General features: G+C 42.5%; 1 protein-coding gene across 1 annotated transcript in view; it reads right to left on the bottom strand.

Moving 5' to 3' along the window:
• Nucleotides 1–16,396, bottom strand: part of ARHGAP10 (Rho GTPase activating protein 10) — a 240,111-nt gene that overhangs the window by 14,970 nt on the left and 208,745 nt on the right. Inside the window, exon 20 of the mRNA XM_084884902.1 lies at nt 5,777–5,924. Coding sequence (XP_084741028.1) covers nt 5,777–5,924 — 148 coding nt within the window. The remainder of the gene's footprint in view (nt 1–5,776; nt 5,925–16,396) is intronic.

The following is a 16,396-nucleotide window of genomic DNA, read 5'->3' as shown; positions in this document are numbered from 1 at the left end:
GGAAGTGCAAAAGGAGCTAACCTCTCAGTAGCATTTACAAAGCTACTGTTGGTGAACAGCAAGGTGATCGACTTCTCCTGCTCCTCTGGCCGGATTCCCCCTTACACTGGGCTATCTTCGGCTTCAAACTTTCTGAACCCACCCAGGGACCTTCCTGCTCACTGAGGGATGGGAGAAGGGGCTGGCTTCCACGTCACTCTTCACAGCACCCACGGGCACACCCTTTCCCACGAAGGCACGGGCTCTGCCAGAGATCGCACTGTGGGCACAGCTCCAGTAACCAGGGGCCAGTGTGCCGGCGAGCAGAGCAAAGGTGCTCACCTACTAGGATGTATCCTCCTTATTGACCCCAAAAATGCTACAAATTCCTAGGACAAGGCAGTTCATTCCTTTGGGCGAATGATCACCCTCATCTGATCTCTTTTTAAATCTGCAGAGCTTTCATCCCCTTGTTACAAACGCAACATAGGTTCATTTTAGTCAAATCAGTAATAAAGCAGATGCGCAAAAAAAAAAAAAAATTTTAAAATATAAATTCCCTGTTTGCTCTTCAAACAATAATCGTAATAAAAGAGATAAAAAAACATAAGCCATCAACTGACAGGGTGAACTGACTGCCCCTGGCAAAAGGGTTGGAGCAGCAAGGGGGAGGAGGGATGGGCTAAGACACCCTCCCTGAAGTGAGGGAGGGGAGGGGAAGGGGAGGTGAACACAGCGTTTGCTTATAACTGCTGCCACCTTATGATTTCTAGCTGAGAGCCAGATTTCACAGATGTGTTAAAAAAAAAATATGTAAGACTATTTTTTCCCCCTGAACTTTAAACAAATCAGTCGTGGCTTGTAGAACACTAAGCCACAAATCAAGTGTAAGGGGCACTTTGCTATTTCCCGGGAAAATCCACCGACTTCCTAAAAAGCAACCGTGGAAGCAACATCAAGTGATGTGACATGCCAAGTCACTGTGTCTAAAGGAAGCCACAGCACACACAGCCCAGGGGTGCCAGGCACAGGCTGTCCAGGCGAGTAGGATTCTAAGCCACTAACGTCAAGTCTGGGTGGACAGACATCTCTGCCTCGAAGCAGCTCAGGGCACCCCCTGGGAGAGAGGCGGCAGGAATACCTGGGCATCTCGGATACACCAGGCCATGCCTCTCATCCACGCCCCCCTCCTGGCCTCCCAGAGCGCCCGGGGCATCAACACCTCCAGCAACTCAGAGCTTCCCAGGCACGGGAGCCGCCTGCAGAAAAGGCGGTCTTCCTTCTCAGGGGAAATCTGTGGAGGAAGCTGGAAACAATGCCCAGTGTTACTTAAAAGAGGTTTTCTTCCATGGCAAGGAACTTAACAGGATTACTTGCCAAGGACCTGCCCCTTCGCTTAACAGTGGAAGAAAACCTGTTTATAGAGGGAACTACTTTATTGGGGGGGAAATGACCTGGGAACATTGGAAATACCTTGACCTAGGATGTCATGTCCTCCAAGGAGACTGAGCCAGCGATGCTTCACAGACCACAAAGTCACCTCTCACCTCGCTGGGCGTACAGGTAAGTAATAGCTGCAGACTGATTGACGGCAATGAATAACACTCGCAAGTCATCAACATCAGCAGAGACCCAAGGAACCCAATTCTGCTGCATTGTTCTCCACCTGTCAGCGGCCACAGCCGTATTTACAGGCCGCCTATACATCAGCTTCTCGGCTGCTGTGGGTTTTCTCTGCCAATTGGCTCTCCAGTGGCTGGGGTCACGGCGTTTCAGTGCCGCAGAGCTACAGGGGTCCCAGATGTGATTACAAACATCTGGGCTCCCCGTGTCAGGACCTGAGATAAGGCAAGTGGACGTTCTGGAAAAGTGTGTCCGCAGGCAGCCCACGCACTGCCTCCTTTCTGAGCCCCGAGCAGGGTTTTATTGGCCCCACGGCTACGTTGGGTTTATTAAAAGGGATCTTAATCAGCATTTACTCAGATGCAACTATATTTCATACTGTACAGCTGGTATGCAGAGATAATGGATTACAAAAAAAAAACAAAAAAAAACAAAACACCACTACACACTCAATGAAAACTAAATTTACAAAAGCTAAGGAAACAAAGAGAAAGGCTATAAAGGGAAAATGGTGAGATTAATGCTGGGCCATTTCAGGACGAGGAGTTTTCTGATGTTTACAAAAGAGGAATATGGATCAGACACCAAACATAGTTGCCTAAAAGACATTCAGTGACATACAGAAAGAAATTAGATTCCCAAAGGAAAAGTTTTATTTAATAACACATCGTAATTAAGATGGGATGTATGTTCTGATAACGACATCAATATCACTGAAATGTTCAGAGTATAAGCCCCAGTGTCTATCATTACGAACTTTATAATCTATCTTGGCTTGAGGGAAAAGTTAGAGAGTGCTATGGACTGAATGTTTGTGCCCCCCGGCTTTCTTCCCACCACGACCCCCACTCCGGTGAGGAGACAGGGCCTTGGGGAGGGGATCGGATTAGCTGAGGTCATGAGAGGGGAATTCTCACGAGTGGGATCAGTGTCCTTGCAAGAGGAGTGCAGCCAGCGGTCTGTGGAAGAGGGCTCTCACCAGAACCTGGCAACTCCCCCTCCACAGCTGCGGGAAATAAATTTCTGTTGTTTAGAAGCCACTCAATCAAAGTATTTTTTGCTATAGCAGCCCGAATTGACTAAGACAGACAGGCAGGCAGGCAGAATGAGATTTGATACAGATATACAGGTACACATACACATACATGTAACTATCAAATAGCACTAAAGGGTAAATATTAACACTTCTAACACTACTAGAAGGCAATATTTTCCTATTCTTCCTGTAGACAAGAGGACTAGAGAAAGTTCTCTGAAGGTGAAAACAAAGTTAGACCCTGAAGATAGGTCCGATTTGTCTTGAGCAAAGAAAGAAGGGAGACATTTCAGGCTGAGGGGATCAAGGGTATGTGTGACGCACGCAAGGGCCACTGGAGGAGGTTAGAAATGCACGGTTTCAGGCTCCCCTCAAACGTAAGCATCACCCCGGGGTGCGGCCCAGCAGGGGGCGCTTAACAAGCCCTCAGTGGGGTCCTCACATCAGCTCAAGTTCAAGACGCGCCCATGACTTCATGATAAATCTGGACCACAATATGCTTTCAAGTAAATCCTTTAAGAAATATACAAACAGACTGGTGGTTGCCAGAGAAGGGGAGGGGGCTGGGTTGGGGGACTGCATGAAAAAAATGAAGGGATGGAGAAGTACAGATTGGTAGTTACACAATAGTCACCGGGATGTAAAATACAGCATAGGGAATACAGTCCATAGTACTGCAATAATAACGTACGGTGCCAGGTGGGCACTGGAAATATCCGGGGGAACACTTTGTAAAATATATGATTGCCTAAGCACCATGCTGTACACCTAGAACTATTATAAAATAACACTGACTTTCAACTGTCATTTAAATAGAGATATACAAATTTAAGAGAAATATGGGTCTATTTTATCTAACGCACAGAAAAATTCACATGCTTGATTCCAGACTTCCTTCAATGTCTATTTCCCCCTCTTCTTTTGTGGCCTCTGTGTTGGGAGTGCTTTTCATGACATTTTAAAATTTGTGTGAATGGGAAGCTGGGGAGTTCACTCCTCGTTTGATTTATGACCAGATATATCAAGCTCTTCATGTTTCAGGATGGACGTGCTGTGAATTGAGCACTGGCTATGCTGCGGCTCCTGTCCCTTTTCTACGGAACCATGATGGAAGAAGGATGCCTGGCTACACTGTGCTCCACGGACCATGACAAACGCCCACTGCAAGGAGAAATTAAGAGAGCTGGTGTTTGCTTTAAACATGCTCATGTGTACCGAATTCCACCGGGAGTACCCAGGATGACAGATCCCAGGTTCCTATGTACCCACTGTCACTGGTGCTAAGATTGTTAAAGAGAAAAGGATATATTCATTCAGGAAAAATGATAGTAAAAATGAACAGCATGTTTGAATAACATCTAATTTAAACTCACAACATGCAGTCTTCAGCATGCATAGATGCTGATTTTTTTTTTTGGGGGGGGGGGGGACGGGTTATTTCATCTGGAGACTGTGATTCCTATTTGAGTTTCACTTTGCTTTTCAGTAAGATTTTCAAAGTCTTCAGATCACCCCAAATTTTAGCATACCAGCCCCTTTTAATACATAATAAGTTCCTAATGACTTCAGGTGAATCCAGGAGTAACTATAAAAAGCCACCATGTAATGTGACGCACACTTTCCAATTCCATTTAAAGTCCCAAGAATGCCTGCCTAGGGTTGAATGACATCATTATCTCCGAGTTATTTTAAGCAGCCTTTATTATTTATTAATTTACTTTTTATCCTTACTTGAGGACATGTCCACTGATTCAAGAGAGAGACGGGGGTGGAGGATGGGGGTGAGAGAGAAACACTGATGTGAGAGAGAAACAGTGTATGGCTGCCTCCCAACTGGGGACTGAACTTGAAACCTCGGTATATGTCCTGACCAAGAATCCAACCAAAAACCTTCCGGTCTGTGGGATGATGCCCCAGTTAGCTGAGCCACCCAGCCACCACTAAAAGATTTGGGGGTTTTTAAATTTTTTTTTTTTAAATATATTTTATTGATTTTTTACAGATAGGAAGAGAGAGGGATAGAGAATCAGAAACACCGATGAGAGAGAGTCATCGATAAGCTGCCTCTTGCACACCCCCTACTGGGGATATGCCCGCAACCAAGGTACATGCCCTCAACCGGAATCGAACCCGGGACCTTTCAGTCCGCAGGCCAACGCTCTATCCACTGAGCCAAACCGGTCCCAGCCGGGTTTTTAAATTTTAAACGCAAGATACCCAAATACTCTCAGGCTGTATTATAAAATGAATTTTGGGTGCAATTTGATTGAACATTCAAGTAAGGCCATGGAATAATTAGTGGAGTCCCTTTTTATCTTTCTGAGAATTTGTTTGAAATTTGATGCTCTTTTGATGACCCTCTGCACCAGCATTCTGCATTCACCCCACAGCCTGGTAAGCACAGAAAGACAGACCTTCATGTAACCAAACCAGGTCCAAGGAAGTGTGTTTGTATTAGTGTTGGTTGTCCAAATACCCCTGAGCTGACCTGTACATTGTACATGTCTGGCATGAAACCAAACTGAGAAGATAAAATCAGATACTCCATCCATCAACTTTCAATTATACAGGGTACTGTGGAGTCAAGAGAGCAGATTGCTGGCTATAAAGCCCTCAAAAATCCACACAACTAAAATATCCTTCTACCGATAGCTTCAACAGCCTATCGATCACAATCCACGCATTCTCATGTCTGCAGAAGTTTGCATAACCAGTGGGAACGCATCCTGAGGAGGACAATGACAAAGTTCCTTAGTGCAACCCAAAACTGACATGAGCTGAACTTGAAAGATATGGGAAACAGCACCCATCCACCCCTCCCATACCCACTCCTCTCATATCCATTCCTCTCATACCCACCCCTCCTATACCCACCCTTCCCATACCCACCCCTCCCATACCAGGAACACAGACGCTGCTCAGGAAAGGCCTTTTGTAGGAACCTTTCTCCTTTTGACAGCCCCGCTGACAAGAGAACAAAGATTCTCAGATCTAACAGCTTCAGTACCCACTGGCCATGGAAGCTTCTAAACAAATTGCACCAAAAGGTCAAACAGGGAAAAGGAGGGCATATGTACTACTTTCAATAATAAAGATTAAAAGAAAAAAATCACACCAAATAAGCACAGTGAAACTTACGCAGTGGATGCCCAGTCCCCGTCAGCGACTAGGTGGTTTCTGTCTGGCCCAGGGAGCCCCTGGACAGTGGCCGTCGTGGGAGACGGGGAGGAAAGTGAGTCCAGACTGCTGGTCGGCGTGTCCTCCTTTGAAGGGTTAGGGCTGTCCCCTGTGGAGGAGAAAAAAATAAGGCATCAACTTTCAAACAAATACTCACTCGGGGGAGGGGGAAAAAAACCAACTCCACTAATAATTATACCATATCACCTGATTAGCCAATCAAATTATATCCAAAATTACATTTACAAAGCAGCTTGAGTACTGGGTGTCCTGACTTTAAAGATGTTGTCAGTGTTTTTTCAATCAAAGATGCTTAAAATACATCACAGATAATAAGTGAGGACTGTTTCCCCCAGAAGAACTTACAATGATCAAAATCAGATCAAATGGAAGATGAAAGCTTTAGTAGCGACCACAGTGACCTCCTAATCTCTAAGGAGCACTGTTATAAATTACAAAAACAAGTCAGAGCAGCACACCAGCCCCACAAGGTCCAACCTCTCACTTCCTAGTCACCTGATAGTTCTTTTTTTTAAAATATGTTTTTAATGATTTTTTGTAGAGATAAGGAGAAAGAAACATAGATGTGAGAGAGAAACAGCAAATGACTGCCTCCAGTATACACCCCAACCAGGAACTGAACCGGCAACCTGGGCATGTACCCTGACCGGGAATTGAACCGGCGACCTTTGGGTGCACAGGGCATTTCTCAACTGAGCCACACCTGCCAGGGCACCTGATGGTTCTTTAAGACATTGCCAGTCACCACTTAGCACTTAATAAATTAAAAAATAAATTAAGGGACCTTGTCTTCTGAGCTGGATTATAATTTAAAAGCCCAACTTACTAAAATCCCAGATACAGAGAAATTCCGTTTCCCTGTGAACATTAGGGAGGATGTGACACAAGAATCAAGCCCAGGGCAGTGACTCCAGAAGATGACATCAAACCAGAATTAAAAGGCACTTCAAAAATGGGTTGCATGATTCATTCATTCACAGAGGACCACTTTATGTAATATGTTTAGCATCATTTGTACACAGTTTGGTAGAAAATACAGAAGATGGAAAAGGGAGGCCCCCAGCAGCCATGGTTTCCCTCAACTGGTCTTCTTGCTGTCACAGTATCCCAGCTTCTACAGACACACATGAGCAGCACCCATCAGGGCTAGAAACCCCCCTCATCCAAACTGACACTCCCCTAAATACTAACTATTCTACTGCCTCGTAGCGGTAACAGCATTCTATTGAGTTGGCCCTGATTTCGCATTTGTTTTATAGATTATGGGTCTCAATAGCTGGCCAGCAAAGTGCAACATGGAAACAGATTAATACATAAGGTGAGAGTCCACACCATCAGGCACAAAGAGCTTTTGGCGATCAAACCTTACATTTCTCCTCAGCCCTAAGTCCTCTAAACAGAGCATGCAGGAATGTCAGGAGCAGCAAGAAACTTACTCTCAGAAAGCCATCTCAGACGGCTTTCACTTCTAGGAACAGGAAAGCACATGAGAAACTCTGAAATCTAATTAAGCTAGACCCCAAGATGCTAATCTTGAAAATTGACTATAGGAAATCATTCTTAACAGGTATACTGTTAATAAGGCAGATTTTTTTTTTTTCAATAGATGGAGTTACACATATCTACACTAATAAAAAAGAAATATGCAAATTGACCTTCACTTCACAATGCCCACCAGCCAATCAGGAGTGAGTATGCAAATTAATCCCATTGCCTCTGTGAATACTGACAGCAGGAAGGAGGCAGCTCCCAGCCTGGCCTGCTTGGCCATCACCATGGCAACCTGGGAGCAGGCAAGGTTGGCCTGCAGGCAGCACCCAGCACAGCCTGCTTGGCAGTCACTGTGGTCTGGAGCAGGCAGGGTCCACAGAGAGCAGAGAACCAGGGGGAGCAGGCCTAAGCCATCAGTAAGCCATCCCCTACGGGCGCCTGGATTGGAAAGGGTACAAGTCAGGCTGAGGTACACTCCCCTGCAGGAATTTCGTGCACTAGGCGTCTGGTGTTGATATACATGCAATTTGATATGTACGATATTTTGTTGTATTGACAAGCCTCAAAACTTCATATGTCTAATTTGCTGAAGGTGTTAACATCATAGATATTTTTACACTTAAATATGTCGAATTTCGTGCCAAAAAAAAGAGCATTTGCGGGAAGTTTTAATTCATTACTTTATTTTGAAGAAAAGTGCTGCTGAGTATTTTGGGAAGCTTATGGTGAACATGCTCCATCTCAAGATACTTGTGAATGCTGGTTTAAACACTTTAAGAGTAATGATGTCGATGTGAAAGACAAAGAACATCCAGGTCAACTGAAAAAGTTTGAGACCAATAATTACAAGCATTCTTGGATGAAGATAAGCATCAATTTCAAAAACTTAACTTGCAGAAAGATGGGCTTGAGTTATCCAGGCACCAGGGAAGTAGCAGCCTGTGTTTCCTAGTGGACTGCATCCCAGAACAAAAATAAATCAAAAGGAAGTCACAGTGGCCTATCATTGGGTTTAAACTTGGCCCTTCTGCGTGGGGGCTTTAGAGATGAAGGTGAAGGATGGAAGGAGGGATTCTTTATGGGGACAGTCATGGGAAGATGCCTAGATGATCCCGTGCAGAAGGCTTTGGGAAGAAAGCATTTTCTGAGCCTTTTCTTTCATGAATGTGCTGTCAGGGAAGATGTGAGACGTGGTGGGGCATGAGATGACCTAATGTCTGTGATCAGGTCTTCTTCCTGGTCTGTGTCACCCCGTAAAGCCTCACTCTGTCCCCATTCACCAATGTGCAACACAGTCTATGGCATGATTCCTCGTTGAGTGAAGTCACTTTTCTATGGCCCTTCACTACAAAGGTGTTTAGAAAATCAGTCATTCCGCCCCACACAGAGGGGCCAAGTTCAGGACAAAAGAACTGAAACCCAATGAAGACACTGTGACTTCCTTTTGACTCACTTTTGTTCTGGGACACATCTCCCTCCTCCCCCACCCCCTGGAAACACATGCTACTTCTTCCCTCATGCCTGGATAGCTCAAGTCCATCTAGCTCTTCTCTGCAAATGAGCCCAGGACTGTCAGGCCGCTCCCCACTCACCTGTGTTCCTCATCATGAGTAAGGGCTGTCTTAAAAATTAAGAACATTTCAAAGAGAAGCTCAGCATGGGGCCTACAAGAAACTCCTGAACATCTACCTGCACAACAGCTCCCACTTCAGGGCCTGGCTAGAAGTAGCAAAATAGGTTCAGCTCTGAAGCAGACAGGATAACCTTAACATGAGTCAGACACACACACAGCTTGCTGGCTCCGGAGGCTGGATGCCAGCCCTTGGCTCTCTGGGCCCCATTCCCTGACTGCAGGGCATGACAGAGCAAACATAGCAAACAAGGGCCTGGGACCAGCTTACTCCCTGAATCACTCCCACAGGGAGAAACCTGTCAATGAGAAGCAACTGGAACAGATACCCCAGCTCCTCCACACTGCCCCCAGCCCTCTCCCCAAGCCAATAGACACAGCATAAACTGTCATTCAACGGGTTACATCCCATTCTATTAGAATTTCTCTCTTCCTTCTGGCCATACAGGGGTGATCTGAACCCCCAGGTGAAAACAGTATTGGTTGATAGAGGGGAATATGTTTACACAAACTGATCAAACAAAGGATACCTCACCCTTCTTCACGAGGGCAACAAAGGGCACGTAATTCCTTTTGCCTTCACTATTCAGGAATGAGCTTATTTGCCTGAGAATCATGGAACTCAGGGAACACCAACACCACGCACGTCAACAGTAAATACTCCTGCGATGTGTGAAACTTTAGTTCCCCAAAACCAAATCACTACTTTTTACCTTGTATGAAAAGAATACAATTTAAAAAAACAAATTCTATGTTCAATGATTTCTGGAATGAAGATTTTAACTCCTGTGAAACTAATGCGTACTTGAGAATTAAAGTCGGATACTTTCATCATTTTTTTCTACATTTCATTTGAGTGTCACACAACTTCTTAGGTATTGCACTTTAACAGGCTTTTTTGAACAAAGTAATCTGTCCATTGGAACAACTTAAGCAGTCAAGTTGTTCCAAGTAAGTAAACACAATGGTGCCGACTGGCTTTCCTTATGAACAGACTCCAAGATAAGAAACTCACTAGAAGCCGAACTACCACTGTGGAGAAGAGAAAATGACCCTCATAACGTCCAGCTTAATTCACACCCTCTCCACAAAGCGCCTGCACACCACCTTCCCTGCCTCTTCTCTCCTTTTCTCACAACTGTAAGCAGAAATCAAGTTCACATTTCACTGTCACCTGTAGTTTCCTGGCATGGTTTTACATCCCCATTTCTATTATGCATTTTTGAGGATGGAGACCATGTCTCAATCTTGGTAATCCTTGAAGAACACAATGCAGAGCCAAACAAATCACAAGTCTTTAAAAAATATCCACAGTGGACTCACTTTCACGAGAAACATCATAAACACAGAAAGCCGATGCTTGTAGGAATTAAGAAGTGAAAAAAACTACAAATCTCAAAGTAATGTTAAAAAATCTGCACCCAGCTACCAATTATCATCCTCCCCCATTCAAGCCATATACATCTCTAACTTTCTATATTCAATCAACAAGCATTTACAGAGCTTCTACTTATGTACAAGGCATGCCACAGACGCTGAGTTACAAAGGTGACGAATCAGTTCCTAACTGAAGATGCTCGTAGCTTAGTGTGGAAGACAACCAGATAAAAACAAGCAGAAGGTGGTGCATATGATAAGATGACTGTTGTATCAAGCAGCTTTGAGATCCAAAGAATGGAATTTCTAAACCTGCCCAAGGTGGGAGTGAAAGACGTAGGAGTCAGGCAACGGGAATAGGAAAAAATTATCACTAACCTTTTGAGGAAAAAAAAAAAAGCCCTCATAAACAACGCAATTAAAATAATGGGCAATGAACCTAAATAGAAACTTTTCAAAAGAGGACATAAGGAAGGCCAAGAGACATAAGAAAATATGCTCAAAGTCACTAATCATCCGAGAGATGCAAATCAAAATGACAGTAAGATGCCATCTCACACCTGTCAGAATGGCTATAATCAACAAATCAACAAATGACAAGTGCTGGCCAGGATGCAGAGAAAAAGGAACCCTCATGCGCTGCTGGAGGGAATGCAGACTGGTGCAGCCACTGTGGAGAATAGTATGAAGTTTCCTCAAAAAACTAAAAATGAAACTCCCATTTGACCCAGTGATCCCACTTCTAGAAATGTATCCCAAGAAACTAGAAACACCTACCAGAAAGGATATATGCACCCCTATGTTCATAGTAGCACAATTCACCATAGTTAAGATTTGGAAACAGCCTAAGTGCCCACCAGTATATGAGTAGATTAAAAACATGTGGTATATCTACACAATGGAATACTACACTGATGTTAAAAGGAAGGTACTCCTACTATTTGCAACAGCATGGATGGACCTGGAGAGCATTAAGCTAAGCAAAATAAGTCCATCATAGAAAGATAAATATCACATGATCTCACTCATTTGTGAAATATAATGAACACAAACTGATGAACAAAAACAAATCTAGAGACAGAAGCATCAATCAGATGCTCAAACCTCAGAGGGAAGGGAGGGGAGAGTGGGGGTAAGGGGGAGTGATCAACCAAAAGACTTGTATGCATGCATATCAGCATAACCAATGGACACAGACACCAGGGGGGTGAGGGCATGAGTGTGTGTATGGGGGTGGGGGGGAGAATAAGGACACATATGTAATACCTTAATCAATAAAGAAAGAGGAAAAAAGGTTTACAAATAAATGCTTAAAAAAAAAAAAAACCTCAAAGAGAAAATATCAAGACTGGAAGCACAAAAATAAGCAGGTGGCAATTTTTAGAGCTACAAGTAGTTGGATTTTTCTAGAGAATAAGGTCAATAGCTAAGAGGGCAGGGCAGGGCAAGGTGAACTCCTAACTAGAACCCTGACTCCACTGTGGGGCGGGGCAGAGTTATCCTCCATTTTGTGTAACTGGACCCTAGCCTTCATCCAACCAATCAGGGTCAGCCAAAGCAGTGACATCACCACCGGTGTAAAACCCCTGGACTTGGCGAAGTTCGCTCTCTCGTCCGCCATGCTGTCGGTGTGAGTGGGACAGAGCCCATGTTAACATGGAAGAGGCTCTCTCTTGTTAATTACATCGGACTTGGCTCCCTAGTGGTCTTTGGGGATCACGGAATCTCAGTACAACATAGCCAGAATATGAAAGGGGGTGAAGTTCTGACTATACCAAGGTATTTGAATTTGTTCTATGGGCATTGGGAGGTTATTGCTGAGATAAAGCAAAGAAGTGATATAATCCAGAGAATGGATTCAAGAGGGCTTCAGATAGTTCAGCCATTAGAATTCTCTGAATAGGTGAAGGGGAAAGAGGGAACCTAAGATGACCTTCAAATTCTTGACTTAGGGAATAAAAAGACTTGGTTCTGAACCAAAGCACCTAGGTGAACCTGGAGGAGGCAAAAGGGGTGGAAGGAAGGTAGAAAGAAGGTAGGAGAGGAGAAGGCTTCAACTCATCAGACCCATGTTTACGCACACAAAACCCTCCTTCTTCACGATGCACCACAATTCTAAGAGCACAAACAAAACTAACACAGTCAGCAAATGCAACAACAACAAAACTACTCAGAGATTTAGAGCTTTGTACTATGTAGGACAGAAATGGATCTGCCAACATCCAGGGCCCAGAAGCAATAAACTGAAAGAAAGAAATAAAGACATAATGACCAGTTCATCAAAATCAAAGAAACTTCAAAGACCTCAATCCAAAGGATCCAGAGTGCCAAACAGGGAATAATAATAATAATAAAAAAAAAATCCTGTTTTAAGATACATTATTGCAAAATTTAAGAATCCTATATAATAAAAGGGTACTATGCAAATTGACCCTAACAATGGAACTACATGGAACGACCAGTCACTATGACAGGAACTGACCACCAGGGGGCAGATGCTCAACACAGGAGCTGCCCCCTCTATTGGACAGTGTGTTTCCATAGGGGGAGCACCACTCATCCAGAAGCCAGCTATAGCTGGCCAGCACAGTGGCGCAGGCAGGAGCCTCTCCCTAAGGGGTCTCCAGGGCTGAGGGACATCTTCCCCCCAGTGCACAAATTTTCATGCACTGGGCCTCTAAAAATAAAAATAAAACACCTAATAGAGCAGATTACATTAAAAAAAATATTAAAAAAAAATTGACAGAGTTCTTAATAGCATCAATGAATGCACAATATTGAAATAATATATTTAACGTATCAAAGAATTTTGAACATAGAATTATATATTCAATTTCACATTCAGATGTGAGGCCATAAAAAAATTATTACACATAAATACCCAGGTTTTCACACAAAGAACTATATTGATAGCACACAAAGAAAAATAATATGAGATATTCAACAAACTTGATAATGTCTATTGTTGTCTTTTTTTAAACTTTAGGGGCAAAAGAAAAGGTAAAAACACAACCAAATTTATCCAAAACCCAATTCTGGAAAATACCAACATGATGGGGTGGACAGCCCAGAGAGAGATGACAGTGGAGAGAGAAATATAAATAATTTAGTTTAAGAAGTCAACAGATAAATGAGATTATAAATCCCCAAATAAGGGAAATCTTAGAAACAAAACAGACCATATGTCATTGGAAATAGCAAAATCACATTTGCTTTTTTGAAGAGAAGGCAGGGGGGAAAAATCATGTATCAAAATTCATTAAATAAACATAAAATGACAGAAATTCTAACATCATAGTAATTACAATATATAGAAATGGATTTAACTCACCAATTAAAAAAGCAGTGACTCTCCAAACATATATTTTAAATACAATCATATGTTAACTACAACAAACATGCTTAAAACAAAACAAAGATAGAAAAGAAAAAAGTAAGATAGATATACCAGGCAAATGTAAACCAAAGAAAGATAATGATTTTAATAATCTGCATGATAGACGAAGAGAGTAATTATATTGATAAAAAGACAAGATGATCAAACAAGAAAAAAACAAACACCTAAATGATACAGCCTCAAGGAACAAATAGAACTATGAAGAGAAATAGAAAATTCAACAATTGTAATTGGAGATTTTAACACATTCCTCTTAGATACTGCTACCAGGAAAAAAATACACTAAGAAAAAAGACAAGGTCTCTGTAATAAAAAATACAAAGCTGACCCACTTTACACACATACCATACACCTAACACATCAAATATTTATGAAGGAAGACTAAAGTCTTAAAGAATTCCAAATAATAAATATAATGCATACCAGATAAAACATTCTCAGGCCAAAATTGCAAAGTATTTAAAACCTAAGTACTTAGATGTTACAATTTTCCATATGCTGGTAAACTAAGTGTGGCTAAAAAGAGAATCACAATAAAAATGAAGAAAAAATTTATAACTCAGGACAATAAACACATTTCTATCAAAATTTGTGAAACACAGCAAAATAATACTAAAGAGAATTTTATAGCTCAAAAAGGAAACAGAAAAGGTTCAGAATATTTTTATGCCGCATTTAAATAGGCAAACTTCCTACATAATAATAATCAAAGTAGAGTCACCATGACTGTTTAAATACTGAAATTACATTCAGTCGGGGTGAACTCTCAATAAAACTAACATTTACTAAAATCTATTCCATGTCTTTTTTATTTTAGTTTATTTACTCAACAGGGATTACTTGAATACTATAAATAATTATACACAGGTTATTCCATAAAGTAAAAAGCTAATACTCCTAACTATTATTTTTATTAGAGGCCCGATGCATGAAATTCTGCAAGGGGCTCAGCCCTCACAGTCCAGGCCGGCCCTTGTAGCCCCAGCTTTATCTGGAAGGTCGTCCAGCGGTCGTTCTGCTGTTCAGTCTAATTAGCAAATTAGCTCATAGAGGATTATCTGCTGGTAGGTAAGACTTTCTCCCAAATCACAGTGGACATTGATGAAAAAAATATGGTTTAATGTATAAAAATTCACCTAAATACAGAGTAATAAATCACAAACCTAAACATAATTTACTTTAGTTTCGAGAGTAGCTTCAACTAAAATCAGGTGGGCTTTGCCAGGCTGGCATGGCTTAGTCAGCTGAGCACTGACCTATGAACCAGGGGGAAATGGTTTGATTCCTGATCAGGGCATAGGCCTAAGTTGTGGGTTTGATCCCCAGTGTGGGATGTGCAGGAGACACCTGATCCATGATTCTCTCTCATCACTGATGTTTCTATCTCTCTCTCCCTCTCCCTTCCTCTCTGAAAGCAATAAACTATATGTTAAACAAATAAACCCATAGATAAATAAATAAGATTTAAGAATCAGATGAGCTCTTAGCAGCAGGGATGAACAAAGCTGCTCTGATTAACTTCGCCCCATGCCCCTCCCCCCTTGTGCCTGGACTCATGCTCCTGTCGTTCTGTGCTTTCCGTCTTTTAAATGGGGCTGGCCAATAATAGGCAATGATGTCTTGCTTAGAGTAGTTCAGCTTCTCCTTTGCCCAAATGGTGTGCCTGCTCTGATGATGCTCTCTCCATTAGAGGGAGGGATATCCTTAAAGACAAGCATTCTCTGGATAAAAGTCTAAGTAGCAGACAGTCTAACAGATCTGGAACAAAGCGGAAAGGAAGAGGTTTAAAACTGGGAGAAAATTATGAAATGCTGCAGTAGGAGAAGAGTTTTATTTGTTTGTTTTGCGAGCTTATATAAGCCTATTCAAAGCATAACCTCTGAACTAAGCAGGAAACATTCATGCTGCCCTAGTTTCCATCACCATGTGGCAGATGTTCTGACATCAATAAATTCTCCTTCAAACCATAGTGGTCATTCCTCCAAATGTTACCTAGAATGTAGGGGGCACTAAAACGGAGAGGGGCGTCTAGGATGAAGAACAATACTCCAAAATTCCTGTCACTGAAACTCTGACTTACTTTGCTATAATATAGTCTGAGTAGCTATATTTTGCCATGTCAAAACTGGTTCCTGATGCCGCACTGACAAGTGTAAATTAGAATGAGCCAACACTCATTTCTCCTCCCCTCAGCTCACAACGCTGTTGAACTTGACATTGTAAATAAAACCAAGTGCTGAACAGCCAATATGGAAGTGATTTGTAAAACTAAAGCTAGCTCTCTCTAGAAGCTGGTGAGAAGCTCCAGATATATGAAACAGTAGCAAGAAAACATGTCTCCATCCATTTCCTTTTTTTCTTGTTTTTGGTTAATCCTTACATGAGGATATTTTCCCATTGTTTTTTGTTTGTTTGTTTTTAGAGAGAGTGGAAGGGAGGGGAATAGAGATACATCAATGTGAGGGAGGCACATCGATTGGCTGCCTTCTGCACCCCCATCCAGAATCAAATCCGGGATCCTTTAGTCTACAGGCCTTACGTGTGCTCTCTCCACTGAGCAAAATCAGCTAGGACTCTGCTGATTTTCAACCTGATAGATAGGATGGGGCCAACAATGGAATCTGATGGCTGATGGAAGTCAAAGGCTACAGCTATTCATTCTTCA

Source organism: Pipistrellus hanaki (genome assembly GCF_964339955.1).
Source record: "Pipistrellus hanaki genome assembly, chromosome: 5".
In the NCBI taxonomy this organism is placed as follows: Eukaryota; Metazoa; Chordata; class Mammalia; order Chiroptera; family Vespertilionidae; genus Pipistrellus; species Pipistrellus hanaki.
The sequence above is the reverse complement of the archived record's forward strand: the minus strand, read 5'-3'. Positions and strand labels throughout refer to the sequence as shown.